The 24,425-nt window shown below is 39.4% G+C and overlaps 1 protein-coding gene across 1 annotated transcript; it reads right to left on the reverse strand.

Moving 5' to 3' along the window:
* Positions 1–553: 553 nt before the first annotated feature.
* Positions 554–21,501, reverse strand: PIWIL1 (piwi like RNA-mediated gene silencing 1). Its single transcript, XM_074606879.1, has 21 exons — positions 21,394–21,501; positions 20,628–20,716; positions 17,603–17,753; positions 16,745–16,870; positions 14,983–15,197; positions 14,032–14,153; positions 13,564–13,644; positions 12,406–12,603; positions 11,903–12,014; positions 9,556–9,676; positions 8,817–8,934; positions 8,542–8,656; positions 7,384–7,571; positions 6,709–6,781; positions 6,164–6,364; positions 5,751–5,854; positions 5,169–5,239; positions 4,473–4,626; positions 3,426–3,551; positions 2,693–2,840; positions 554–1,948 (listed from the first exon to the last, which is right to left on the reverse strand). The coding sequence occupies exons 2-21, from the start codon at positions 20,706–20,708 to the stop codon at positions 1,832–1,834; spliced, it is 2,622 nt and encodes an 873-aa protein (XP_074462980.1). The 5' UTR covers positions 20,709–20,716; positions 21,394–21,501; the 3' UTR covers positions 554–1,831.
* Between the last annotated feature and the right edge of the window lie 2,924 nt (positions 21,502–24,425).

Genomic DNA, 24,425 nt, shown 5'->3' on the forward strand with positions numbered 1-24,425 from the left:
AGGGATGCAGTCACAGTGCGGGCACGCGCCCAACGCTGCACCCGCCGGCAACGGGAACAGGCCCCAGCAACCACTTCCCACCTGTCCGCAGCTGCACAGCTCCTCTGCTCTTGACCTCAAATAACAGAAACCCGATCAGAATGAATACTCGTGACAAGTATAAATAAGCGATATGTTACTAGGAAGAAATACAAAATTCTAAATAGTGAATAGGGAAAGCTACCATTGTATGACATCAGGAAGACCAAAATATTTGCCAAAAAACCCCTCTTCCACTCTGTTACAAATTTCACGTGGAAGGAAAAGGTTGGTACAATTCTCTCAGCCTAGGAAAGAAAAAAACCTGAACTAAATATAAGTTATAGAGCTCCCTCATTTTCCAGAGCTGTTGACAGCTGCTGAATAAAGGTTCACCTAAATGCAAGACTCCAGGAGCTTTCCAGAGGTAAGGAATGGTTAGAAAGTTACTCCAGCGTGTGTCACATAATATGCCTAAAGCCCAGCCCTGCGGGATGTACACAAATGCATCTAACAGGATCAAACAAGCAAGGATTACAGAAACAACTTTATTTAAATCTCACGAAGAAAGGAACAAGGTTCACAAGAAGTTAGTTTAAAAAAAAAAAAAAAAGCACCAATCCAAGCACTTCCCTATGCACTAGTTTGACTCTACAAAAAGGCAAAATAAAAACTCTGAAGTCAGCTTCCATCAACACCTGCTGTTTGCTTTACAAATTAAGCTACTCCTGTTGAATAGTTACCAATTAAAGCCTTAGAAGTACAATACAAACCAAGGCCTAAGTGTTTCCCAGTACTTGGAACTGCACAACCAAAAAAACCCATGACAAAACTACTTTTTTGCACATCAGTGCACTGAAATTTTTCTCATTTAACAAGCATGCAGTGAAACAATGTCAACCACGAGTTTTAGTTCCTTCCAGTAATGAATCTGCAGTTGTCTATAACAACAATTAACTCATACTACGTAGTAATTATGAAGTTACAAGACTCAGAAACAGCATGTCAGTAGGACAGTCCATCACAAGTCACAGAGCCTCCCGAACAGCATTCAAGCTTAGACAAAGCCATTGCGTTTTGTGGAGACAATACTGTACCCCTAGATAATAAAGATGTTCCTAAAGCTGTGATAAGATACAGAAATAATTTTGCCTCTGACAGTCATTCCTGAAACTTTGGTAAGTTCCAGAACTTCCTCCCACTCCCCTCTGCCCCTGGGGACACACAGGTGAGCAGAGTTTCCAGTTCGTCTGCAAATCACTCACAAGGGCAAGTTCTGCCGCACTATGCAGCCTTAAAACAAAGCCTTGATAACCAAGAACAGCTGACAGCCCCTTTTAAAGGTACAAAATAGTTTAGGAGACAAACCTGTGCCCTCATTTTAACAGCCAAGAAAAACAAGGAAGCAACGATTGCATTTTTAAAATTAAAAAAAAAAAAAAATGCTAACTAGAGAAATTTGGGTTTTGGTCTGCATAACTGTATCTCTTGTATGCTAAAAATAATTCTGTGTAAGACTTCCCCAAAACATAAATAAAAAAATAAGAACAACTGATAATCTTTTATGAAGAATCCCAGAAACACTTTAGAAAAGTATTAAAAATAATATGGAGTTTTTATAGCAAGCAGAGACCTATTCAAAACACAGATCTCCTGTTTCAATGAAAATAAAGTTCCACAACTGCACATACTCATTATCCACATGTCTCCTGAGAAAAAACACCACCACAACAACAAAAACCCCCATAAAACCCCAACATTCTACATTCTCTAGAAAGGAACCACACTACTTTTTTTAGCTCGTAACTCAACTTCAAAGATAGTAAAGTCTGTCTGAAAGCAACAGGTTTGGTTCTCTGTGAATACTCTGACCTACGAGGAAAGCCAGTTTATGAGCATACTGGCAAGGAGCAGGTACTCTGATAACACCCTGCAGGGGAAAAAAAAAAAAAAAATTATTTTCAAGTCATTTAAATAAGCACGCATTCACTGTAACTGTGTTCGGGAATTCAAATGTTTGGATACATGTAGAATTTCTATTCCCTGCAGTAGTTTATGCAGATTTGTGAAAACAACATTACATACACTGAACACATTAAAAAAAAAGAGGCAAAACCCCCACACCTTATAGAAGAATAAATGCAAAAAACTTCCCATCCTCCTCCTCACTCCTAAAAAGCCCCTTACACAGGTTTACATTTGATGCTGGATTTCACAGAAGGTGGGACATGGGTAAGTCATGTGATGTATTTTCAATTACTAAACTGACAAATCTAAAGCACACCTCAGGCATGAGCTGCCTGCGTGCTGATCTCTGTATGCAACAGCAGCATCGAGGGAAATGGAGGAACACGGTTCCATCTCCGCACAAAGAACTAAGTATTTCTGCAGGTAAGAAATAATCGTTTGCATCGCACTCCCACATAGAATTTGGGAGTAATACTCAAAACAAGTATTTTCTAGTGAGAATAAAGATTAAGGTAATCTTCAGACTTCAGAGGGGTCACATAATTATAAAACACCCAGTTCTCAAACCACCGCTCTAGGTCCAGATGCTTTTTGGATCTGCACAGGTGTTTTAAGGACACCTTTTTCTACCTTCTTGTGGTTTGTTACTGCAGAGATGCACAATCTTAGAAGAAAAACAGTATAATTTCCCAGACAAAATACTTACCGACCAATTATAGTACATGTGGCAAAGTTTGTAGGTTAAACGTTGTAAGTGATCTGGTTTCAGACTGCTAGTGTCATAAATCACATTATAATGAGTGGGTGCAACACAACCATTTCTCACTGCCTGACTCACAATAAAGAAATCATACCTGTAATAGAAAAAACAAAACCCCAGAAGTCTGATACAGAAAGGGCTGTTTGTCTTAGAAAAATGCAGAGCCCCTGTATTTGTCTTACTTATTTTCTTCAAGTCACTTTATGCATATTGAGTAAACCCCAAAAGTATGCCTACGCTTTGGTCAGAAAATAATCAGTTTCCTCTGTTTCTGAAAGGCCAGATCTGAAAGGATGTAAATAATCTTATTATATGGAACAGATCTTACAACCATGAAGACTTTAACCATTCATCATACACAGTTTTCCCCCCCGACAACCCCCCTACACAGGTACCTGGCGTATGCTCCTCAGTTGCTCCAGCACACCCAGCCATGTTTGGGTGAGTATTACCTATCACAACGCTTGGAACACCTTGCGGCATGATAATTGCATAATGAACTCCTAAAATTTAAGCTTCTTCATTTCTTTCAACTACACATTACTGTGATGTCTTTTCAAAAGGACAGAAGCGTGGGAAGTATTCTTCTACTTGATCCCACAGTCAATTTAGTATCAGATATGTTTCATTTATTATCAGGTTGCCAGTAAACAAAAGTTTTACTTCTAGACTAACTTACCATTCTGGTCTGGTAACCTCCACATCAACAACAGTACCAGGGGGTGGGTTTTTAAGTGCTCCACCACTCTGTGCAAAGAATCTGGTATTCACTCGTTTCTTCACAACTATCACAGTAAGTCTTGGACTAAAAGCAAATGAAAATAAAAGAAGAAACACAAAACTAGTGTGAAAACCTGCACTGAGAATATTTCAGGAACAGATTCTCTAGAGCTTCAAATTAAAAGCAATTTTAGAGTTCTCCAGGGCATGAACTTTACATATAAGTCTTCACTGATTCATTGATTTAGATTAAATAGGACATTGTTTGGAACTTTAGATTTTTAGTTTCTGGTACAACTTTGATACTATTTTTCACCAATCCAGCGTACATTTAACTACGTAGGGAGACACAAAACAGACCAAAAAGGGATCTTCTAAAGACAGATCTGATTTCTACTATCTCTCTACCTCATCTTTTCATATAGAAAACACTGTGTTTTAACAGTGTTTTGGTAAAGAGCAAGCCATTAACAGAAGGTAAGCAGAAGCAGTAAGCACTTCGTCTCCTACTAGCTATAACGTGTTTTGTGCTCCGCTTGCCTGTGCTGTCAGGAAATATCTTCATTTTTCAGAGCAGATTAAAAAACCAAGTCACTGCATTTGATAAGCTTTAAAGCAGAATGTTGAAAACTGTGGAACATAAGTGACTGGACAATAGATAGCCCTTTCAGAAGTGGAAAGAAAAAATGGACCTACCGGACACATGTGGTAGTAATCAGGCTATCGTAATTGGAAAAAATATTAATTAGCATATGCATCAAGAGTATATGCATATACACGTGTATTGAATACTCACGTGGTGCATGTACGAAAAACTTTTCCTGTTCTATTAGAAGTTCGGCATCTCAAATCATGTAAATAATCATCAGAAAAGCAGTTATTTGAGCTCAGGTAAAAATAAATGAGGATGAAGAGGCAACACAACCTTCATCTGTAATCACTTTTTGTATCCCAGGGTGTATTTCTCTTGCAGTATGAAAATGGTGGTTGGTGGAAACAGACTTACTTGTAGTCTTTACCAACACTCTTCAAGCAATCCAGGAACTGAGGCACTTCGTAATTAACCAAAGTATGCAGTTGTCCATCTCCTACACCATCACGATACACAATAATACGAGAGGGCAAATACTTATTCCACTTGAACCAGTCTCTTAGAGCAGCTTAAAAAAAATAAATATATATATATATAAAAATAAGCTGTTAACTATAAAGACAATTCACTCCAAAACAAAAATGGATTTTTAATTTCTGAAAAAACAGCAGTATGGTTTGAAACCTAAGGTCCTCACTCGTTCAGTAAGCTGAAAGAGGTATGCATCATGATACACAAGTGGTACCTGCAAGAATAATTCTGGTTTACCTGTGTACTGACTCAAAAAGAAGCAACCTAAGGAGATTATCTACTCTGCTGGCCTCTTACAGTAAGTTGTCATCCTTTAAGTCCATCTCCTTTAAAGCATTCTTTGAAGAGCATTGATAAGTAGTATTTAATTATTGTTAAGAAATATGGGAATTAATGAAAAATTGTACATTAAATGCTGTTAGTTTTCAGCAATATTTACAAATGTATTTTTAATCTGTTTTTTATCTAACTGCAAGTTAGTAATGCCTCCCCCTCAAGGCAGCTGAGGGGAGGTTTTTTGAGGAAGCTAAATTATCATTCCCTAGATCTGACTCAAGAAGAGCAGAAAGCTTCCCTTACTTTGCAAGCAGGCCTTGAGCCCATCCACAATCTCTTGCCCCTGACCTTGAACAACACAGCGGGAGAACCACCTGTGAAGAACAGAATAAAAGATGACTGATGACCTTCATTGAAGTAAGCCTGGGAAGTGCTTTGAAGTGGTTTTTAAAATGGCTACAACCACTTAGTCTTTATGGCTACTGTGGGTCAAGGCAGTTAAGCAAGAGCTAGTGTGCTACGAGAATACCTCCCTCAAGGCCCCTGTGGTAGACAACACCTTAACACCGTGTGCAATTCCTCCCAATCAAAGAACTTCCACACAAGTCAGCTCACCTCACAGATGACCCCGTCACCCTGATACCCTCTATTCATCCCAGCCCTTTCCCCACCACTTGCCCCCTCTCCCAAGCACTGTGGAAGGACAAGGCTATTCCTTAAGGGATGCAGTTGAAAAAAACCAATTCACAATATATAGCTCTTATTAACAGTGTACAGTAAATCAATTTGGACACTTTCATGATGGCCCACCACATCCAAGCTACTTCTCAGTTAAGGGAAAGATAAAGATTCTTTTATTTTTTTAATTTGACATTCAAATCTTACCGTGTCATTGTTTGATTCAGGTTAGCTACAAATCCTGCGATTGAGTGCTTTCCAGACAAAGTGTCATGGTAACAATCAATTCCCACAACCATCACCTGTTTCAGCTTAAAAGGAATCAATATAGAATATGTATTAATACATGAAGACATGCCAAAGCACCTATCCTCTCCATCCTACAGTGAAACAAGATCATGACATAAGCTGTATGGTTTCAGGACACTTAAGTAAACCATGAGCAGCAAATTCTTGAATTAAATGTCTCCTTACATCCTACCTAATGTCATGCCTCTTCTCACAGACACAAAACAAACTACACAGGCAATACTCAAGTGTTTTTTTCGGGAAAAAGGCTTGCTTTTTAAATAAGGCTCAGTAAAGAAAACAGTTACCATTTAAGAAAAAAAGTTACTTACTGGGATCTCAACACTCCAAAGTTCTCCACCCATTTTACAGTTCATTTGTAAGGCAATTTTTGTTGCTACAGCCATAGCAGTCTGAGGCTTGCTTAAAGTGCGAGCAAGCACACATTGACTGGGAATGGGACAATCTGTACATAAGTATTTCTTGATGGCATCATATTTATCCTTTCGGGAACTAGACAAAACACAAACTGCCTTTGAAGAAAAAAAAAAAAGTGTTTTTAAGAAGCTGCATTCTCAGATTTATGTTAACAGCTGTAGTTCTTTAGGAAGAGTTTCTTACGCTCACGAGAAATATTCAAGTGTTCACAGGGAAAGAAATACCCGGAAAGTTTCAGTGTCTACACTTCAATGCCAAGTAAAAAGGCTCTTTTCCAGAAGCCTATTCATAGTTAGTCTGGGTTTGATAAGGAGTATGAGTAGCCATGCAGTAGATACTCAGAGGCCAAGAGTTTTATTTCTGAGAGTGAATCCCACTAGTCTTAAAACACCAATTACAGAGGTTAACATGATTTGAAATTACAGATTCAAATACATACTATGTTTGTGTCAGGGGTAATACATTGCTGTAAAACCCTTAAATAAGCTTCTGTTCTATCTTCTACTTCAATCCTGAAAAGGAAGATGAAAACACGCTTACAGAAAAAAGGAACTAACAGCTATTGAAACTTCAGCAAAAACATAAATGCTCATTATGCATGAGTACTGTATGAAGTGTCACATTTATAGCTGTTAATAAATGTACAATATTCACACATTTTGAAGATTAAGAGGAATCATCCCAACTTAGCCTTCCAAGAGCAATGAAATTCAAAATTAAATGCAAGCACAGGTACTCAAAGGAAGATATTTGCAATGAGAACAAATCAGAATACATCAGACGTCAGCAAGAAAATATATATTTCTTCTTGTATTACACATACAGCTCCACTTGAGAAGGTTTTTCTCAATGGGCATATCTAATACTGCTTGGTTTTGGCATGCTTTAACCCCCAGTGAAAGCTCTCACAAACGAAAGCATGAGTAAGAAAAATCAGTCACTACAGAAAACTGAACAATTTGCATATCAAAAGCAACTTTGTTTTATTAAAAAATCTCACAGATGTCAGTGGTGTGACATACAATACTATCTCCTTATTTAACAAGCCTAAGCATACTAACTGACATACCTTAGCAAATATAATTTTTTCCATCAGTTTTCTAAAGACACTTACATGGTTGCCTTGTTCATTCTGATTCCCATAGATGGTGTGACTTTAAACAGATTCTGAAGTAATGTATTAGCAATCTCATAGTTGCGCCGTGTGTATATTAACAACCAGTTTTCTAGAGGCTTTGCACAGATTAAGGGAGCTCCCTTGGTTTCCTTTGACCAGTCAGCAAACTGAGGATTGTAATCAAACTGTAAGAGATGGTAGAGAAAGAAAATTAACATCCTACCAAACAAGCTGTATCACAGCTACTTCCTGCAACATTTCAGGAACAGACTGTAACACTTCTGCTTAGAACAAATTACTTGATTTTTATCTGTCCTTTTATTGCTATTGCCACTAATTCAAAATGAGCTTTACCTACCCCTTTCAAGAAATCCTACACTCTTCAAATGTTTCACTTATAATTATGCAAAGACACTTATGATTTTTAGCCCAGAGAAGTTGTTGCTATTTGCTCTGCAAGTTTTGTGCTACAAAGACATAGCCGTTTATGTATTGACTTATTTTCCTCCCATTTTTCTTTTTAATAACATAACTGCTTGAGAAAAAGAAAAGTATTACTATAAAGATATCAGATCTTTTCAATAACAAGAGTAATAAAAGCTCTACCGAATACACAGACATACAGATCAAGATACTGTAAAATGCCCTTTTCCATTTCACATCCATTCAAAACAAACAGACCTCTACTACAGAGCAAATATGTAATATTTTATGTCAATCTATGACATCATTGAAATTTAAGTTATTCACACTGAAGAGTCACCCCACCTTTGAGTGAACCGATACTGTATGTGTTTTATCTACTGAACTGAAATAATAAGTGGCTTTTCATTTGAAAGCCTTGGTATTTTAATAAATGGAAACTAGTTAGAAACATCTCTAGTCTCCTAGTCCGTGTATCTGAAGTGACTTTGTTTAGACAGAGGGACTGCTTTGCAAGGAAGACACTAAGGCAAGCCAGAAGAATCTTCAGGAGTTTCTAAACAGAACCTGTAAACAATTTAAGAAATATGCGAGTCTCCTGTTTGGACAGACTTGTGTGTAACGCTTTTGCTCATGATCCTTCATTTATAAACCAACAAGTAGTATTTCCTTCCTTAAGAATGTGCTTCATCAGTGAGAGATCCAGAAGGTTTTAGAAGTTGTTTTATTTACCACATTTCCTGATTGAAGGATCTTTTCTCCTTGAATAACTCTTCCCGAAAAGGATAATAAATTGGAATCAAAGCTTAAACCCCAGTCTCGGAGTTCCTTCTGAACATTGTCATCTCTGTTTAAAAAGATTTAAATTAAAACATGAAGAAATTTGTTCTTGCTGAAACTCTTCTTTTTTAAAACCAGTAAGATTTCCAAAGTTTTGTTGCAACAAAGAAGTTTATCATACAATTTTTCCATGGCAAAGAAGCACAGAAGATATTAAGGTAGCATACTTTCGGATGTAGTCAATAAGTCTTCCAATTTCATGTTTCCTTTGCTCAGGTGGCACTCGTGTATGACTAGACAAGTCTTTCATCATATTAAAATCATTACGCATCTTCTCAGTTAATCCTATTAACAGCAAAATATTTTTCTGAGTAAGGGTTAGACTAAGGACTAAGAAAATTTGCAAGTCATGCAGATTAACTATGTATGTAGCGCAGACACGTAAACTGGTGTCAGTAATCATCAAGGCTTTCAGATGCTCCCTGTACATACATTCACATCTGCACAGAAAAAAAAATCAAGTGGATTTTTGCACTTGAGAAGAAACCACACAAGACATGCAGCTCTTTATTTACATTTCCAAAGCAAAACAAAACAGTGCTGAGATGGACAGGTACTGCCAGTGCAAAGTGAGTGAGTATCTCAGAGCAAAATACATACCTATGTATCTTACAAAATTATCAATTTATCACAAATTTCTCCTTTTTAACAGAAGTTCTACCACCAAAAAACTCTACATCAGTGGGCTAATGTTGAACACCACACGTAAAGACTATGCAACATTAAAACCCCACAAACTTTTCAGCCTCATTTACATAAATAATGTTTTAGCTACAAAACTTGTTTCTAAACATACGTTTATAGAAAAAAAAACATTTCTACTTGGCAAGAGGCTGCTGTCAAAATATCAATTTCAGCAGGCATTATGGTTTGACAGTTCTTTGATATGAAAAAATGCTACAGTACCTGTTAGGAAGCACAGCTCTGGAATTAGAGCCACAGGTCCTGGCATCAGGTTTCCTCTCTTCCTCTTAGACTGACTGATCAAGACAGGCTGGTTCAAGTCGGTAATTTCTTGATTATACTGCTGTATTAGAAACACATATTGTATGTTAGTTTATTCATAATAGATATCTTCACAACAATGCTCATTTTAGAAAATGAGTATTTTTCCTAAAACAAACAAAACCAAAACAAAAGCAACCAGCAAATTTTTTCCACTTAGCACATCTAACTTGAGGAACTGGTTTTGTCAGAAAACACTAAATAGGGAAGCACTATTCTCTCAGTTGGTGCCACCAAATTATTGACTTATAGGAGACAACTGAAACAACGCTTCTGCCTTGCTTGAGGCAGTATCACCCAGAGTATCTAATTCAAGATTAGGATGCTCATTCCAGTTCAGTATTGGATAAAGTTCCTGCCCTATAGAGCAATTTAATTCAAGACATCACAAGAATCAAACAAGATGCCAAGTGAAGGCTCTGAACCTCTCAGGCCTCCTGCAACCTTTCCTTGCATCTGGCAAGAGCTGGTCTGTCTAACAGTCACTAATTCAGTTTAGAAAGAAACAAAACACAATTAAAAAAACCAAAAAGGTGACACAAATTGACAGTCAAAAAACATACCTCACAGTTTAACATTTTCTTAAAGAGAACCACACCTCAGAAACCATCCAAAAGATAGCATTTAAAAAAACAAAAAAGTGAGATCATGGGCAAGGCAGCAGAGCAGATTTATCATTTATAAACTCCATCCTGAACTAGAATGGATAATATAAGTTTTGCTTCTAGTTTATTAAGTCTGATCCTGTTTTACAGTTGAAACCGATGCACAGATTTCACAGTTATGATGGTAGGCCTCAACAGTAGAGAAGGTTAAGCTAAGAGACACACATGTAAAATTTGTTTCAAAGAACCAAAGACATCAAACAGTAATTTCTCTTAAGATGACTGTCAATATATTCTCCCTCCAATAAATTATCAGAAAACTTGCTGAGGGTACATTCTGCCCCATCATCCAGAGCACTACTAAAACACGTTAAGCAGGACTAAACCCAGTATTGACCCCTGGGGTACACCACTAGTTACTGGACTCCAACTACACATCGTGCCACCAATCAGCACCCTCTGGGCCTGGCCATTCAGCCAGCTTTCAACCCACTTCATAGTCTGCTCATCCAGCTCACACTTCATCAGCTTCTCTACAAAGATCTTATAGCAAACAGTGTAAAAAGCCTTACTGAAGTCCAGGTAGACAGTATCCACTGCTCTCCCCTCATCTACCAAGCCAGCCATTTCATCACAGGAGTTTATCACGTTGGTAAAGCATGATTTTTCCTTGGTGAAGCCATGCTGACTACTCCTGATTACTTTCTTGTCATTCACATGCCTGGAAATGGTTTCCAGGATTAGCTGCTCCATCGCCTTACCAGGGGTCAATGTGAGGCTGACTGGCCTGTAGTTGCCTCTGTCATCCTCCTTGAACTTCTTCAAGATAGGAGTGACATTTGATTTTCTCCAGTCCTCAGGCACTTTTCCCCTGTCACCACCATCATGCAAAGATTACTGACAGCGGCCTCACAATGACAAGAGCCAGCTGCCTCAGTTACTTGTAGGTGCAAATCGTCAGGCCCATGGACCTCAGTTATGCCTAATTTGCTTAAGTATTCCCTGACTTGATTGTCTTCCACCAATGGTGTGTCTTCCTTGCTCCAGATTTTCCCCTGGTCTCTTGGGCCTTGGAATCCTGAACAGCAGTCTTGCTAGTAAAGACTGAGATGAAGGCAGCATTAACTACCTCGTCTTTTTCCACATTCTGCGTCACCAGGGGCCCTGCCTCATTCACAGCACCGGGGTCAAATTTTCCCTAGTTTTCCTTTTGTCGCTGATGTGCTTACAGAAGCCCTTCCTGTTGCCTTTAACATTCCTGGCCAGACTCAATTCCAGTTAGGCTTTGTCTTTCCTAACGTCATTCCTGCATGCTGGGATAATGTCTCCATGTTCCTCCCAGATTACCTGTCCTTGCTTCCACCTTCTGTATGCTTCCGAGTTTTCCCAGGATCTCCCTTGTTCACCCAAGCAGGCCTCCTGGCATTTTTGCCTGACCAACTATGCATTGGGATGAACTACTCATGTCGAATCACACTGCAGAGGTTACTTACTGCTCTCAGATTATATAGTATCCATTAAAAATAAAACTCTACTAAAAAAATTATGAATTACAAATCCATGCAGCATAAGTAAACCTCTAACAATGCTCTAATGTTTAAAGTTAAAGCATAACACACACACTGACAGTTAAGCTTCCATACCCTTTTGTAGTAGTCCACATAGCTGATCTCAGAACCATCTGCTTTTCTAAAGGTACACCGTGGATTGGCATCCCAGTCAATGTCATCAACTCTGTATGTTCTGTTATTATACCTAAACAAACAATTTCATCAGTCTTTTTTTAAATCTTAACTCAAATAGAAAAGAAATAGAACTGTGTGACAAAAAAGTTAATAGCAATACTCACATAAGTTGAAAGTTCTGCTCCTGTGAGGAGCAGTAACTTCAAGTTTTCAATTGTAACATGCTATCAATTCTACTAAAAGCTAAATTGTAATAAAACCAAATGAAAACACAACTAATCCAGTAGGTACTTCCTGCTTTTGTAAATGCTGTCACCTTGATTAGTTTGCTACCTTGACAATGATAAAGTTTTCATGCTTTCTGATGCTTCATTATATACTTCGGGACGTGGAACACCCGAAAAAAAAGAAAAAAAAAAATCAGTAGATCTCCAAGACGACAAGAGTCCAAAGAGACTTACTTTGTTAGAACAATTAAACCTATCAGCTCCTTAGCACACGCATCTCTAAATCTTTGCTCTTCAACCTGGTAATACAGACTGTACATAAAATCCAACACTGTTTCACTGCGGAGAACCTTATAGCTCACATCCGTACATAACATAATGCTTTCCTCATACTGGAGGATAGAAGTTGTGAAGCCTGGCCAAACCATCAACCTGTCAAAAGAGAATATACAGAACCTTAGCGTGCTTTAACACATCTCTGTTCTCACCCCTTGAGTTATTTCTGTTCACTTTCCCAGACACCACAAAGCAGTCAAGACACAAAGAAACCATTACCTAAGTATAAACAAGCTCCTGAAAGTTAACAAAACAAAAAATATTTTACACATAGGTATCTTTAGTCAAGATAAAAGGTTACTTGAATGATGTAGCAATATAACTGAAGTGAAAGAAAGGATGCCTCAAAGCCCAAGAAATTCATTTCATGCTATTAGTCCTAAATAACTTACATACAAAATGTACAGGTATTCAAGACACTTTAAAAAGAAAAAGACCAACAGTTTATCTAGTAGAACACAAGTTTCTTCCATTAACCAGGGTATGCAGGCTAGGTTAATGGCCAGGAGTACACCACAGCCATATGATGGGGCCCCAGTCAAACTCAAGCTTACTAATTTGTACGATAGGCCTAGGGCCAGCCAGAAGCATCAGTCACATTGTAGGAGATCCTGGCAGGGAACAGGGACAAGACATGACAGCTCACAATAGGTGAGTGCCAGAACTACCCGTCAAGCGGGGTATGGCCAGGTATGAATTTACACAGCAGACTAAATGGCCTTCAGAATGAAGGCTGCATGCTCCTGAACTTCCCCCCACCCCCCAGCTTTTTTTTTTTTTTTTTTTTTAAAGAATTAAAGTATTCAGAGATCTCAGCCTTACAGACATTTATGCATGGTTTCTGACATCGCAATAAAATGTAATAGCAGAACACACACTGGTAATGAGATCTTACACATAGAAGAAACTGAGGTAGGAGAATGAGGTCCCATGCTTCCCAGAAGTAACAGTTTTTAAATCCATGGTTTTCTTACAAGATGAGCTACCAGAGCAGTATCAAAATATCATCCTTTCTCCCTTCACATCTCCTAAACCCGAGTATACCCTTTGCCAAACCTGTGTTTAGGGATGCTGATTGGGTCACTGGGGTTGTAATAATTACGTCCAATCTGCTGGAAATTCAACATCTTCAACAGCCTGTAATTGAAATATGGATGTCATTTACCATTATTTATCAAACTATGCATGGTCCTGCACTACTATTTGCTTTAAGAGGCAAATCCACAGACACAAAAGGAGGGCAGAACTATATAGGACTAACTGCCTAGAACAGCACTCCAGTGTGAATGTGTTTGCTAAGGGAAAAGGTATAAACTCATTGCACACTAACATGTGCCAGAAACATGCATATAACTGCACATTAAAATGTTGCCACATGTGGTTGGCCACATAGTAACACTAGCTACAAAGGCTTAAAAATTTACATTTGTAATATTGATCTGTAGTCCATTCTTTGGAAAGAAAAAACTTCAGTCAGATATTTTTAGAATGACTTCTTATAAAGACATAACTTGGACAGCAAACCTTCTAAAAATGATGTTGTAAAACTGCAGACACGTAGGTGAAGTGGGTGGCAACTCATTAGTCAATGTGATTGTTATCTTCACATCCTCTCCATTTCGAGTCCTACTAAACACTTCAGTAACCTAAGAAAGTGAAGATAGGTTAATAAAACTAGAGGCAAACAGGGTTATATCTGGCCTTTGCTCCATTAATATTGAATTGAACTCATACATTAACATTATGAGTAATAATTCAACACTTAACTGAAACAGGAATTTGATTTCCTGCTATGACTGTAATCTACAGCCTAAAATCCCTTGTTCATTTGGGTGAAGACGACTAAAGGAGTAGATTGGAGGCTACTCCCAAAGCACCTAAATTCAAGATGAAAATAGAGAGATCGCTTACCAATTACCATCGTGCGAAAGAGACTCAACTTGAGGAAATAAACTTAATATATTGCCAATTAAGATATATATTTAATTACTGATTCAGGTACTGAGAGGCAAAAAGACAAACATTAACACACATAGTGAGAACATCTTCCCCCTCTCCTTTTTCCAGGTTCAACTTCACATCCCCTAACCTCTTCACACAGGGCCCACCCCAGACCTCCACTACCAAAATCTTGCCGCATACGCCCAACACATTCACCCATTCCATTATGTTGGATGTTGAAATACAGAAGTTATGAAAAGATCTAAGCAGAAAGAAAACTAAAGGAAAAATACTGTCTGTACTATCCACTTCTGTGCAGAGGATTACTCTTGCCTGCAGAACCTGTGTAACAGAACCAGAAGTTTACTACCGAATTTCTCTACACAAGCAAATTAGCTTATACTAATACATTTGATCCAACTAGATGTTGCTCACGGCACATCAGTTCTCTAACTTCACCCAGACCAGTAGAAACAAGAAGCACCACAAAATGCAAGTCAAAATAAAAAATAAAATAGCATTCTCATATCACACCTTATTCCCTAGGTTTTTTGGCAAGAATAATATTGATCCATCAAATGCATGTGTCTTTCCAATTAGCTCTTCATGCTGAAAGAGCAAAGCTGATCGAAGACGGCGTGCTTCCATCTCAGGATTATAGCAAACATGGTACTGATATAAAGCCCACTGGGGTCGAGACATCAAACGAAAGTAATTTGTAGTTAATTTTATCATAACACCTGAAGAACCTAAAATGAGAGGCAAGCATATTAGTAGTTACAAATTTTTACCAGTTTATAGTAATTCAACAGCTTTGAGAAATTTAAAAAAACTAAGGCATTCACACAAAGATTAGAGGTCAGCCGTGTTCTGCAACAGTTCAAGCACAGTAAGCTGTAGCAAATGCTCTCATAGATGTAGTGTTAACATAGGCATTCACCCACTTATTAGAGCTTTTTATAATTCCTTCAGTTGTCAGGAAAACTCTCACATCAAACAAGATAAGCATTTTGATCAGTAACCTGTCCCCAAAGGATTAGTACCAGGTACTAGAGAGACGAACTTCCACCAAAACATAAAATTCCTTTGTGGATAAATTAATCTTTCTTTACATGAGTCATAAACAGAACAAAAACTAACAGAGTATCAATCACTAGAGATATCCACATTCCCATTCATATGTGACAAGATGACTTTTTTTGGTATTTCAAGATTTTTCAAGCAAACAAGCAAACAAACAAAAAGCCCACAACAGTAAAAACTAGCTCCAGATCACTCACTTAAAGTATTTCTTCCTATTTTTTCATTACAATTTCTTTTAGACTTAAAGACACAAGTCTAATACAAAAAATACATTGCAGAAAATTACAGATCATTCATTTAGTTTGGTTTTCATTGACCATTTTTTTTTCCTATCGAAATACAACACCCTAGATGAAAACAAACAAAATCCCACCACATACAAAGCGTGTCTATTACGCCTGAAAACTGTACAAAGCTATAGAGAAAACAAAAGACCAGCAATACAGCTGCCTACTAAGTACAGCAATCCGTGATCTAGCATCAACTTGGCTCTAGATAGAAAATCTAGATGAGAAAGGTAAGAACTATATTGCTTCCGGCACAAAGTGACTTAAGCAGAACTAAGCCCTACCATTCCTGGGACCGTGGCACGCTCCTGTTATCATTCAATTAAGCAAAGGTAGACTACAGTTGCTGTTATGTTGTGATGTCTCACAGAGTCACTTGCAGTACAAAACTCATCAGCACAGAACCTACGCTGTTGAACATTAAAATAACTGCATTCTAGCAGGAAGGCAGGACCACCATGACAGCCTCCTTTTACATCTTTTCATATGCATGATTTCATCTCAAGGAAAGAAGCACATCACCTTTTATTTTTAACTAAAAAGTTTCTTCAGGTCTCAAATTCCACATTTATTAGGAATTTATCTTTACAAATTCGGTTAGGTCAACGTGTTACAAACCGGAACTTCTAGAATCAAACCTCGAGTATCCTGCTTGGAGAAGTGGACATCAGGAACATACAAGGATCATCACTTACGCCTAAATAGTTGCAATTCGAAATACCACACAACTTCTGTCTGAAGCACTTTGCCATCTTTGTCATCTTATTGCTCCTCTTCAGATATCGGGAGCAACTTGTAACTTTTCTAGTACACAATTTATTTTTTATTTTTTAATTTGGCTCTCTAGGGCATACTAAAAGCAGAAACAAAGAAAACTATTTTTCATTTCAACTTGCTTATATGTCTATAGTCTAATCTGAACATACCAGTTTTTGATTCTTGAACATGCTCTATGGCTTGACGAGTATTTACCCCAATGTCATGGAAATCTCTACGACGTCCACCCCTGTCTGCTAAAGACAACTCCTGAAATCCTGCCGAAATCTGTAATCCTATTGTTTTGAAATTTGAGGAAGAATTACAATCAAGTTTTATATACCAATAAGAATTAAATACAATTCAATTTTGAAAGTCATATATATATACAAAATTAAGAGAAATCATGCATTGTTAAGTTTCAGATTTTGCTATGTAGTAAATTCATTTTAAAATAACATTCAGGTAACACATATTAGTTTCCTAATATTTACAGACAATTAACTAGTAAGCATATAGAACCAGCTCACTAGGCAGATTGAAAAAAAGATGTAAACCTTCCAAATCAATAATCTCTCCTGCAAACACAGGGATGACTGATCTTTCACTTCAGCTGGCACCAAAATGTTTACACTGTGATGCAAAATAGGCAACACAGTTTAATTTTCTTATTAGTATTCAAGAAAAACAATGACGTATTACCAAAATGAAATTTACTGTTGGTATTCATGTAGTTAATCGTGCCAGCTACTTTCTAATTTATTTCTTTAAACTATTTTGATAGAAGAGAGGGTACAGATGGAGGAGAGCAAACTTAAGGTAGTTTTCAAAATTCCTGGCTCGGTTATACTGCACCTTAGAATGACAGTACTACCATCACAAGGTATGTACAGTGAAAATTTCCAAATCTTAGTAATAAATCTCTTTTTTAAAAGAAAAATTAGAAGTACAGTCTAAAGAATGTCTTAACTGCATTCTCTTCAAAACACTTGCTCTTGTGGGCAATGAACTCTTTCACCCTTTCTGACCTTCTGGCTTTCTCCTGTTCTGGCCTTGTAGAACACTCTGAGGGCCCCTTTGTCGTCCACGGCCACCAGGTTCTTCTGATACTGATGGAGGAACACGTGGCTGCTGAGGTTGCCGAAAGCCAGGTGGCTGACTTGGCAAAGTCTGTTGAACCTGCAATAGTTGGGAAGAACTCTTGTACCACAGCTGCAGAAACAGCATACTTCCAAGAGTACAGCAAAACGAAGTCACTACCCAAGTACAGAACAGTCAAATACCCAAGTGTGGCAGTTACATCAGCTTAAATCTATTTTCCTATGTTAAGTAGCAGAGTTATTACTCTGTATGTCAAATTCCAAAATAATGGGGTTCAGAAATTTTTTTTTGTAAGTTAATACCCATTTAACTAATAGTAAATGCAAATCTTCTCTTTCTAAGCTCTAACTAAAATTTCTGGACTTCTAATTTTTAACAACCCCTCTGATACTTCAAGTAGCTGATTACTTATTGTCTGAAAACAGCTTTTGTAATTTTAGTGTCTAGTGAATAAATAATAAAAAGAGTGTCATGCCTGAAAGAACTGCAACACACAACCTTCAGCCATGAGCGCTCCCACAATTCAGAGTTTCGTGTTACCAGATTGCAGTCTGCCCCACAAATTAATCCCCCCAGGAATAATGAAGTTCCCTACTTTAAGTGTAAGCAAGCAAGAGGCCAACATCAAGGATGATCACGAAACCTGAGCTAGAGGGCCAGCCTGGCTCTGTCTTGTCCTACAACATAGCAGTAGGAACTCCCTGAACCAGTGTCACGCAACCTGCCAGCAATCATTCCTGGAGTTCCTCTACTCCTTTGCTCTCAGAGCTCTTGGTACATGTCCTGTCATTCCCATATGCATGTTCTGACCCTGAACACAAGATCAGTAATTAAGCAGGCCTCTCTGTTCTTATACTCTCCACCTTATTTTTACACGTTATAAGATCTGTCAGAAGTATACCCTAAGAAGTCTGTAAACACCCGTAAGTACTACTGCAAATATCAATGCACACAACCCTAAAGAGGATATGTGAAAATTATCAGAGTCCAGTACTATCAAAGTAACAGCATAGCGTCACAAGTCTTATGAATACTACAGGGAGCAAAAAGCAGTTGATGTGGTTTAACCCCCCAGCAACCAAGCACCAGGCAGCTGCTCGCTCAGTCCGCCCATGGTGGGATGGGGAAGAGAATGAGAAGAGTACAAGTGAGAACGTTCTCTAGTCCAACAGCTAAGCACGGAGCCCCACTATCCTGAGCTGACTAAAGGATCAGAGTAGAGCTCCATGTCAAGTCATAAACCGAAGCAAGAGATTATGTTTGAATAGGGTTCGCTGCATGGGTGAGGGGAATGGAGTTTTCAACAATCCTATCCTTCACAGAATCACAAGGTAATTCAGGCTGGAAGAAACCTCAGTCAGTCTCTAGCTCAACCTCCTGCTCAAAGCAAGGTCAATCATGAGGTCTGATCTGCTTGCTCAGAGATTTATTCCATCTCCAAGGATGCAGACTACACAACCTCAGCGGGCAACCTGTTCCAGTGCTTGACTGTCCTCATCATGAAAACATTTTTCTTTATGCCCAGTCAAAACAACTCTTGCTTCCGTTTGTGCCCATTGTGCCTCAACCTCCCACCATACACCATTACAGTGAGCAAATCTCCATCTTCTTGGCATCCTTCTTGGAGGCTGCAGTGTCCATGTTGGGAAGGACTTCCCAGGGATCGACCAACCCTATCCTCTTTCCTACCTCTACAGCAAGAAAGATCCCAGGCCTGCCAGGACATTTGTAAGGAAAGGCAGGCCCCTGACCTCCTTAAATCTCACTCACACTTTTTGATAAAAACCTCAGTAATAAGAGCTTGGTCTATCATGATACCTCTGCATCAGTCCAATCTAAAAGTTAAATGGTATGGTTCACTTCTACAATACATGGCTAGTTATTCCCATCTTCCCCTGCAACAGAAGGCACGCCTAAGCCCTCGTTTTCCAGGCATCTAATATAAACCCTCTTATTCATTCTGCAACCTCTTTTCAACATGTCTTTGGAAACATTTCTGGAACTAACCCTCTTGGAGGGAGATACATGCAGTCTACAAAGCGGAACAGTAGCAGCCTATATAGAAAAAAAAAAAAACCCAAACTGGATTTTCTCCACTCAGACTGCATCAATATTCATAGTCCATGTAAAGTACCTAAACCTCACTGTTTCCTTCACTTTCCTCCTCACCCCCAGCAGGGCATCGATATCACCTCCCGACTTCTGCTAACAATTCTATTCAAGTCAGAGACCAAGTTTCAACTAATCAGGTCTCTTAGTTCTACAAATTCTGCTCCAGGTTCAAGAGGTGCATCAATGCTACTGCTAATGCAAGACACAATTATTTGAGAAACAGAACTGTAAACTATCTTCTATCACAATTTAAACTCATCTGACACTGGCAAGAAATGGACTAGGAACACTCCTCCAGTCTAATAGTTTTCTCAAATGAAAAACTGACAGTTACTAAAAACTGACAGTATTTGAAGAACTGCTTTAGAGATCTCCAGGCACGTGGCAGCAGCTGCAAATAAAGTACTAGGCAATTTCAAGCTACAATTTGAACAGGGTATATATGCACACAACAAGCCCTAAACACTAGTTCAAAGGCAGAGACAGAAAGTCCTTGATACTAAAATTAAAACCAACAGGAACAGGTCAGAACACCTGCCAGACCCAGGTTCTGCCCAAATATGCAACAGCAGCCTAATATATTCTGCTTGTCTGCAGAGTATCAGAGTGGACAAAGCAGACTATGACAATGCCTTCCTATTTCCACCAGCTCCACATAGCTCTACTGTGAAAACTGTATTACGGTAGAGTACTTGTTTGTAAGTATACAAAAATTTCCTGATATAATATATACATAAACACATATATCATCTAACATATATACCAGATATTAAAATAGGAATTAGTTGAGCTATGACATTTCAAAGCCTAGCTTGCTAATTAAAAAGAGATGCAACTTACAGATGCAGCTCCTACAGAAGGAATAGCAGCCTCCTGTCCTGGAGGTCTTCCTCTTGCTCTGGCTCTAGCTCTTCCTGTCATCTTCTCTTCTATGACAAACCACCTTCAGCATTAGTGTTCAATCTCCTTCCCCATCCTTATTCCATTAAGCACAATGAGCAACACTACTGCCTTTGCCCTTATTTAATTTAGAATCATAGAACTGCCTAGGTTGGAAAGGACCTTTCAGATCATCAAGTCCAACCATTTCAACTGGTTCAGTAAAATATACCCTCCTCTGCAAACTTCCCTGCTCTTGGATCTCCACATTAACACAGCCACAACAAGTAGTGTGGGGAAGTTACAGCTTCTTATAGTCAAGTTTGAACCAACTGGCACAGCCCATTACAAATTCTGGAGCTGTGAAGAAAGTTGACTAGATTGGAGAGCATGGCAGGATCTGAAGCCTCAGCCAAGTGTAACTCGGGCTGATGTTACTTTCAAGTTACACTTGAGACTCAATTTAGACTAATTCATTACATTATTCCAGGCGCAGCGCACACTTCACCCAAAGCACACACCAACCCTGACTGCCTCATCACCTCCCCAACGATGCAAACTGTCCCCACAGACCTGTCCATCCTCTCCTCCCAAAGGGACCTTTCCCTTCCGTGCAGGCTCGGCCCTAACTCCTCCGCCGGCCTCGAGCAGTTTGCGGGGCCAAAACCCGCACCCAGAGGTACTCCCCACCCCTCCACCGCCAGCGCTGCCAGGCCCTCGGCCTTACCTCAGCCCGCCCGCGTGCAGCGAAGGGACTCTGCAGTACACAACACCCCGGCGATACACAACAGGCCGTCTCCTTCACGGCGACCCGACGCCACACCACCCTGTCCCCACCGAACCCCACAGTCGCCGCTGCCGCCGAAGCCGCCCGCAGACCGGCGTAAGAGCGGCCGCGCCACCGCCCCCCCTCAGCCCGATGGGGTCACGCGCAGGCGCAGGACTGCGGGGCGGCACGCGCTGGCGGTGCAAGGCGGGAACGCTCCCTCGCCTCCCATTGGCTCCTGCGCGCGAGCGCGGCCGGACAGGCCCGAGGGGCGACACCGAAGGCGGCTGCGGCCCGGCCCCGCCACCGCCCGGCCCCGCTCCCTACGCCGGGCCGCAACTGAACCCGGCGCTGGGCCTTTCACCGGGCAGTACTGACCCGCAGGTCTCCACACAGCGAGGTTCTGGGGGGTCTCGGCCCCGTCCCGGCCCCTCCCTGGGGTTTGTCACCTTTGTGAGAGGAGGGTTTTCCCGCTAAAAGTTACTTCCTCCTTATGCCACTTCTTGCTTGAAAAATAAATTCAAATCAACCAGAAGGTGGAGCAATAAAACAGGAAATAAAAGTCTGAAGTTGTTTCAGTGCAGGACGGCATTTGTCAGCAGTTTACAGCGATGCCCCTTAAACGTCTTGCTCTTTTCCAGAAATGTACAGAATATAGAGAGAAATGGGACACACCATGCATCCCCTGGGGACTGCCGGCAGGAATGGCTTATAGAATCATCACAATCCAATTAAGCATCAACAGTTCAGACACAAGAGCATCCATCCTTCCTTTGAGATACATTCTCCAGCAGACTAGCAATCAAACAGGAGAAAAAACCCACCTTTTTCTAACTGCCAAGGCTGATGCAATTGCTATGATTGTTATGTAGAGAGAGAATCACAACTTGCATTTTAGATACTCCACAGCAGAACTAGCAAATCTTGTGACTTGGAAGTAGGTGGCCTTAACTGGGAATTAACTCTTACCCAAGGTTTTCCAGGCTTCCCTGGAAGGACGGGGTGTCTGGACAGCACCAGGCCTCACGTGCACATTGCTGTTGGTTTTAAGTCTTTCTGTAGTTTTTAAGCCTTTCTGTAGTTTTTAAGCCTTTCTGTAGTTTTTAAGCCTTTGCTTAAAGATTAGATGGCTGTCATGCATCTGGAGACACTGACTTCAAGGGACAAGAGATAGCATTATCTAATTAAAAACTTAAAAGACCAGTCTGATCTCATGAGGTCGTTTACAGTTTTTCAGGTACCTGCAGTGAATACAGGACAAGGATCCTTTTTCTCATCCTCTGTTACTCCAAGTAGAAATGGGTGCCAGTGTTAACATTAATACTTAACGTAAATAATACAAATATCTCTTTTTGTTTGATTTAGGTTATCCGTTTGTCCCTAAAGCCAGTTTTATTGTGCTTCTCATTGATGTCAGCTTAGCAACCTACTTAGGAAGCTGGATTCTCTTTTACAAGTTAAAAAGAAGAGCTTTTGAACTGTGAAAGTGTGGATCTTGCTGCTGAAAGATAGCTGAAGTACTTTTAGCATGTGATTTTTATCATTCACATAGAAATCTGGATAAATATTTAACAAACTCAATACATACACTTACATGGGGCATGTTCAGTGCTTTCAAGAGCACTGATTACTGCTTGCCACTGGCTCTTCACCCGCAGTGGGAACTTTTATTGCTCTGCAGCCTGCAGAACTCTCCAGTGGGTCAGAGGGTTAAAGCTGCAGAAACACAATATGCAGATTTTTTTTTTGCTTAGCAGTATTTAAAGATAAACAGAATATAAAGATGTTGTCAAAGTCATTTATGTTATGTAAATCATGAGAAAGCAGAATGTGTGTGTTGGAAATAGTTATGTTTGTTTATTCATTTAAAATATCAGCCATACTTAATGTTTATTTTTTTATGCCAAATTCCTAACATTTCACTGCAGAACTTAATTATCTCTAGATGGGAGTTGTTAAAAGTAGTTAATCAGCCTGGCTACCTACAGCAATTCCTTATAAAGTGAAAATAAACATCAACAACAAGCACCCTCATTTTTATACGTGGGTTGTCAGACAGTTAATTAGTACTTAATGAAAGATAGGTTCTAATTTGGTTTTCACAGTCTTTCAGACTTGCTTGGTTTTTTTTTTTTTAGCAATTCAAGCCCAGCTAAAGCTATGACTCTACCGGTAGGCTTAATGAATTCTCAGAGTCGGAGGGAATGTGGACCTGGCAATGCAGCAATGGCAACAGGTGCCTCGTGTCCTTAGTCCTGGCTGGTTTGTCAGAAACAGCAAGAAAAACAAGGTTTTGAAAATGGCAACTGTTTGCATTTGATTTTTAGTGTGTTGCCAAAAAAACCTACCAATGCCAGACTTCAACACATCGAAGTATCACAAATGAAATATTTTTTTCACAGCTACTTGACTTGCACTTTGCTTTGATGTTTGTTTTACCCATGAGGCAATTGGGTTTGCCTTCTGTCCCCTGTTGCTACAATAAGCCATTTCCCATCCATGTCATCTCCAAAGGGGAAAAGACCGCATGGAAACAGAACAAAGGAAACGGAACAAAAGAAAATCAGGGATTTTTCCAAAGGCCCATTTGATGTACAAGTATAAACAGGAAAAAGATGCCTGAGGAGGTAGGAGCCAGGAACTGTACAGGCAGACAGCTGTTAACTTGTGTAGTTAGCAGCACTTTGGGATTCTGAATGGTAAATAAATAAGTGATTCCAATGCACACAGTGAAGAAAACGCTCACGCCAGTACCTTTAGTTTAATATTTAAGTGTATTGCAAACTCCTAGTAATGTAAGTTGAACTGCTACCTTCATGGCTGTCTCATAACACCAAGTCTAGGCATCAATAGCTCTTTTGGTTCTAGCCCCAGAAAAAGCAATAACTCAAAATATCAGAATAAAAAGTATTGTCTGCTGTGATGAAGCAAGAAAAAATATGGAACACTTCACAACAGAACTCAGCAACTCATACATGTGGCTACATTTTAAA

Source organism: Larus michahellis, chromosome 13 (genome assembly GCF_964199755.1).
Source record: "Larus michahellis chromosome 13, bLarMic1.1, whole genome shotgun sequence".
NCBI lineage: Eukaryota > Metazoa > Chordata > Aves > Charadriiformes > Laridae > Larus > Larus michahellis.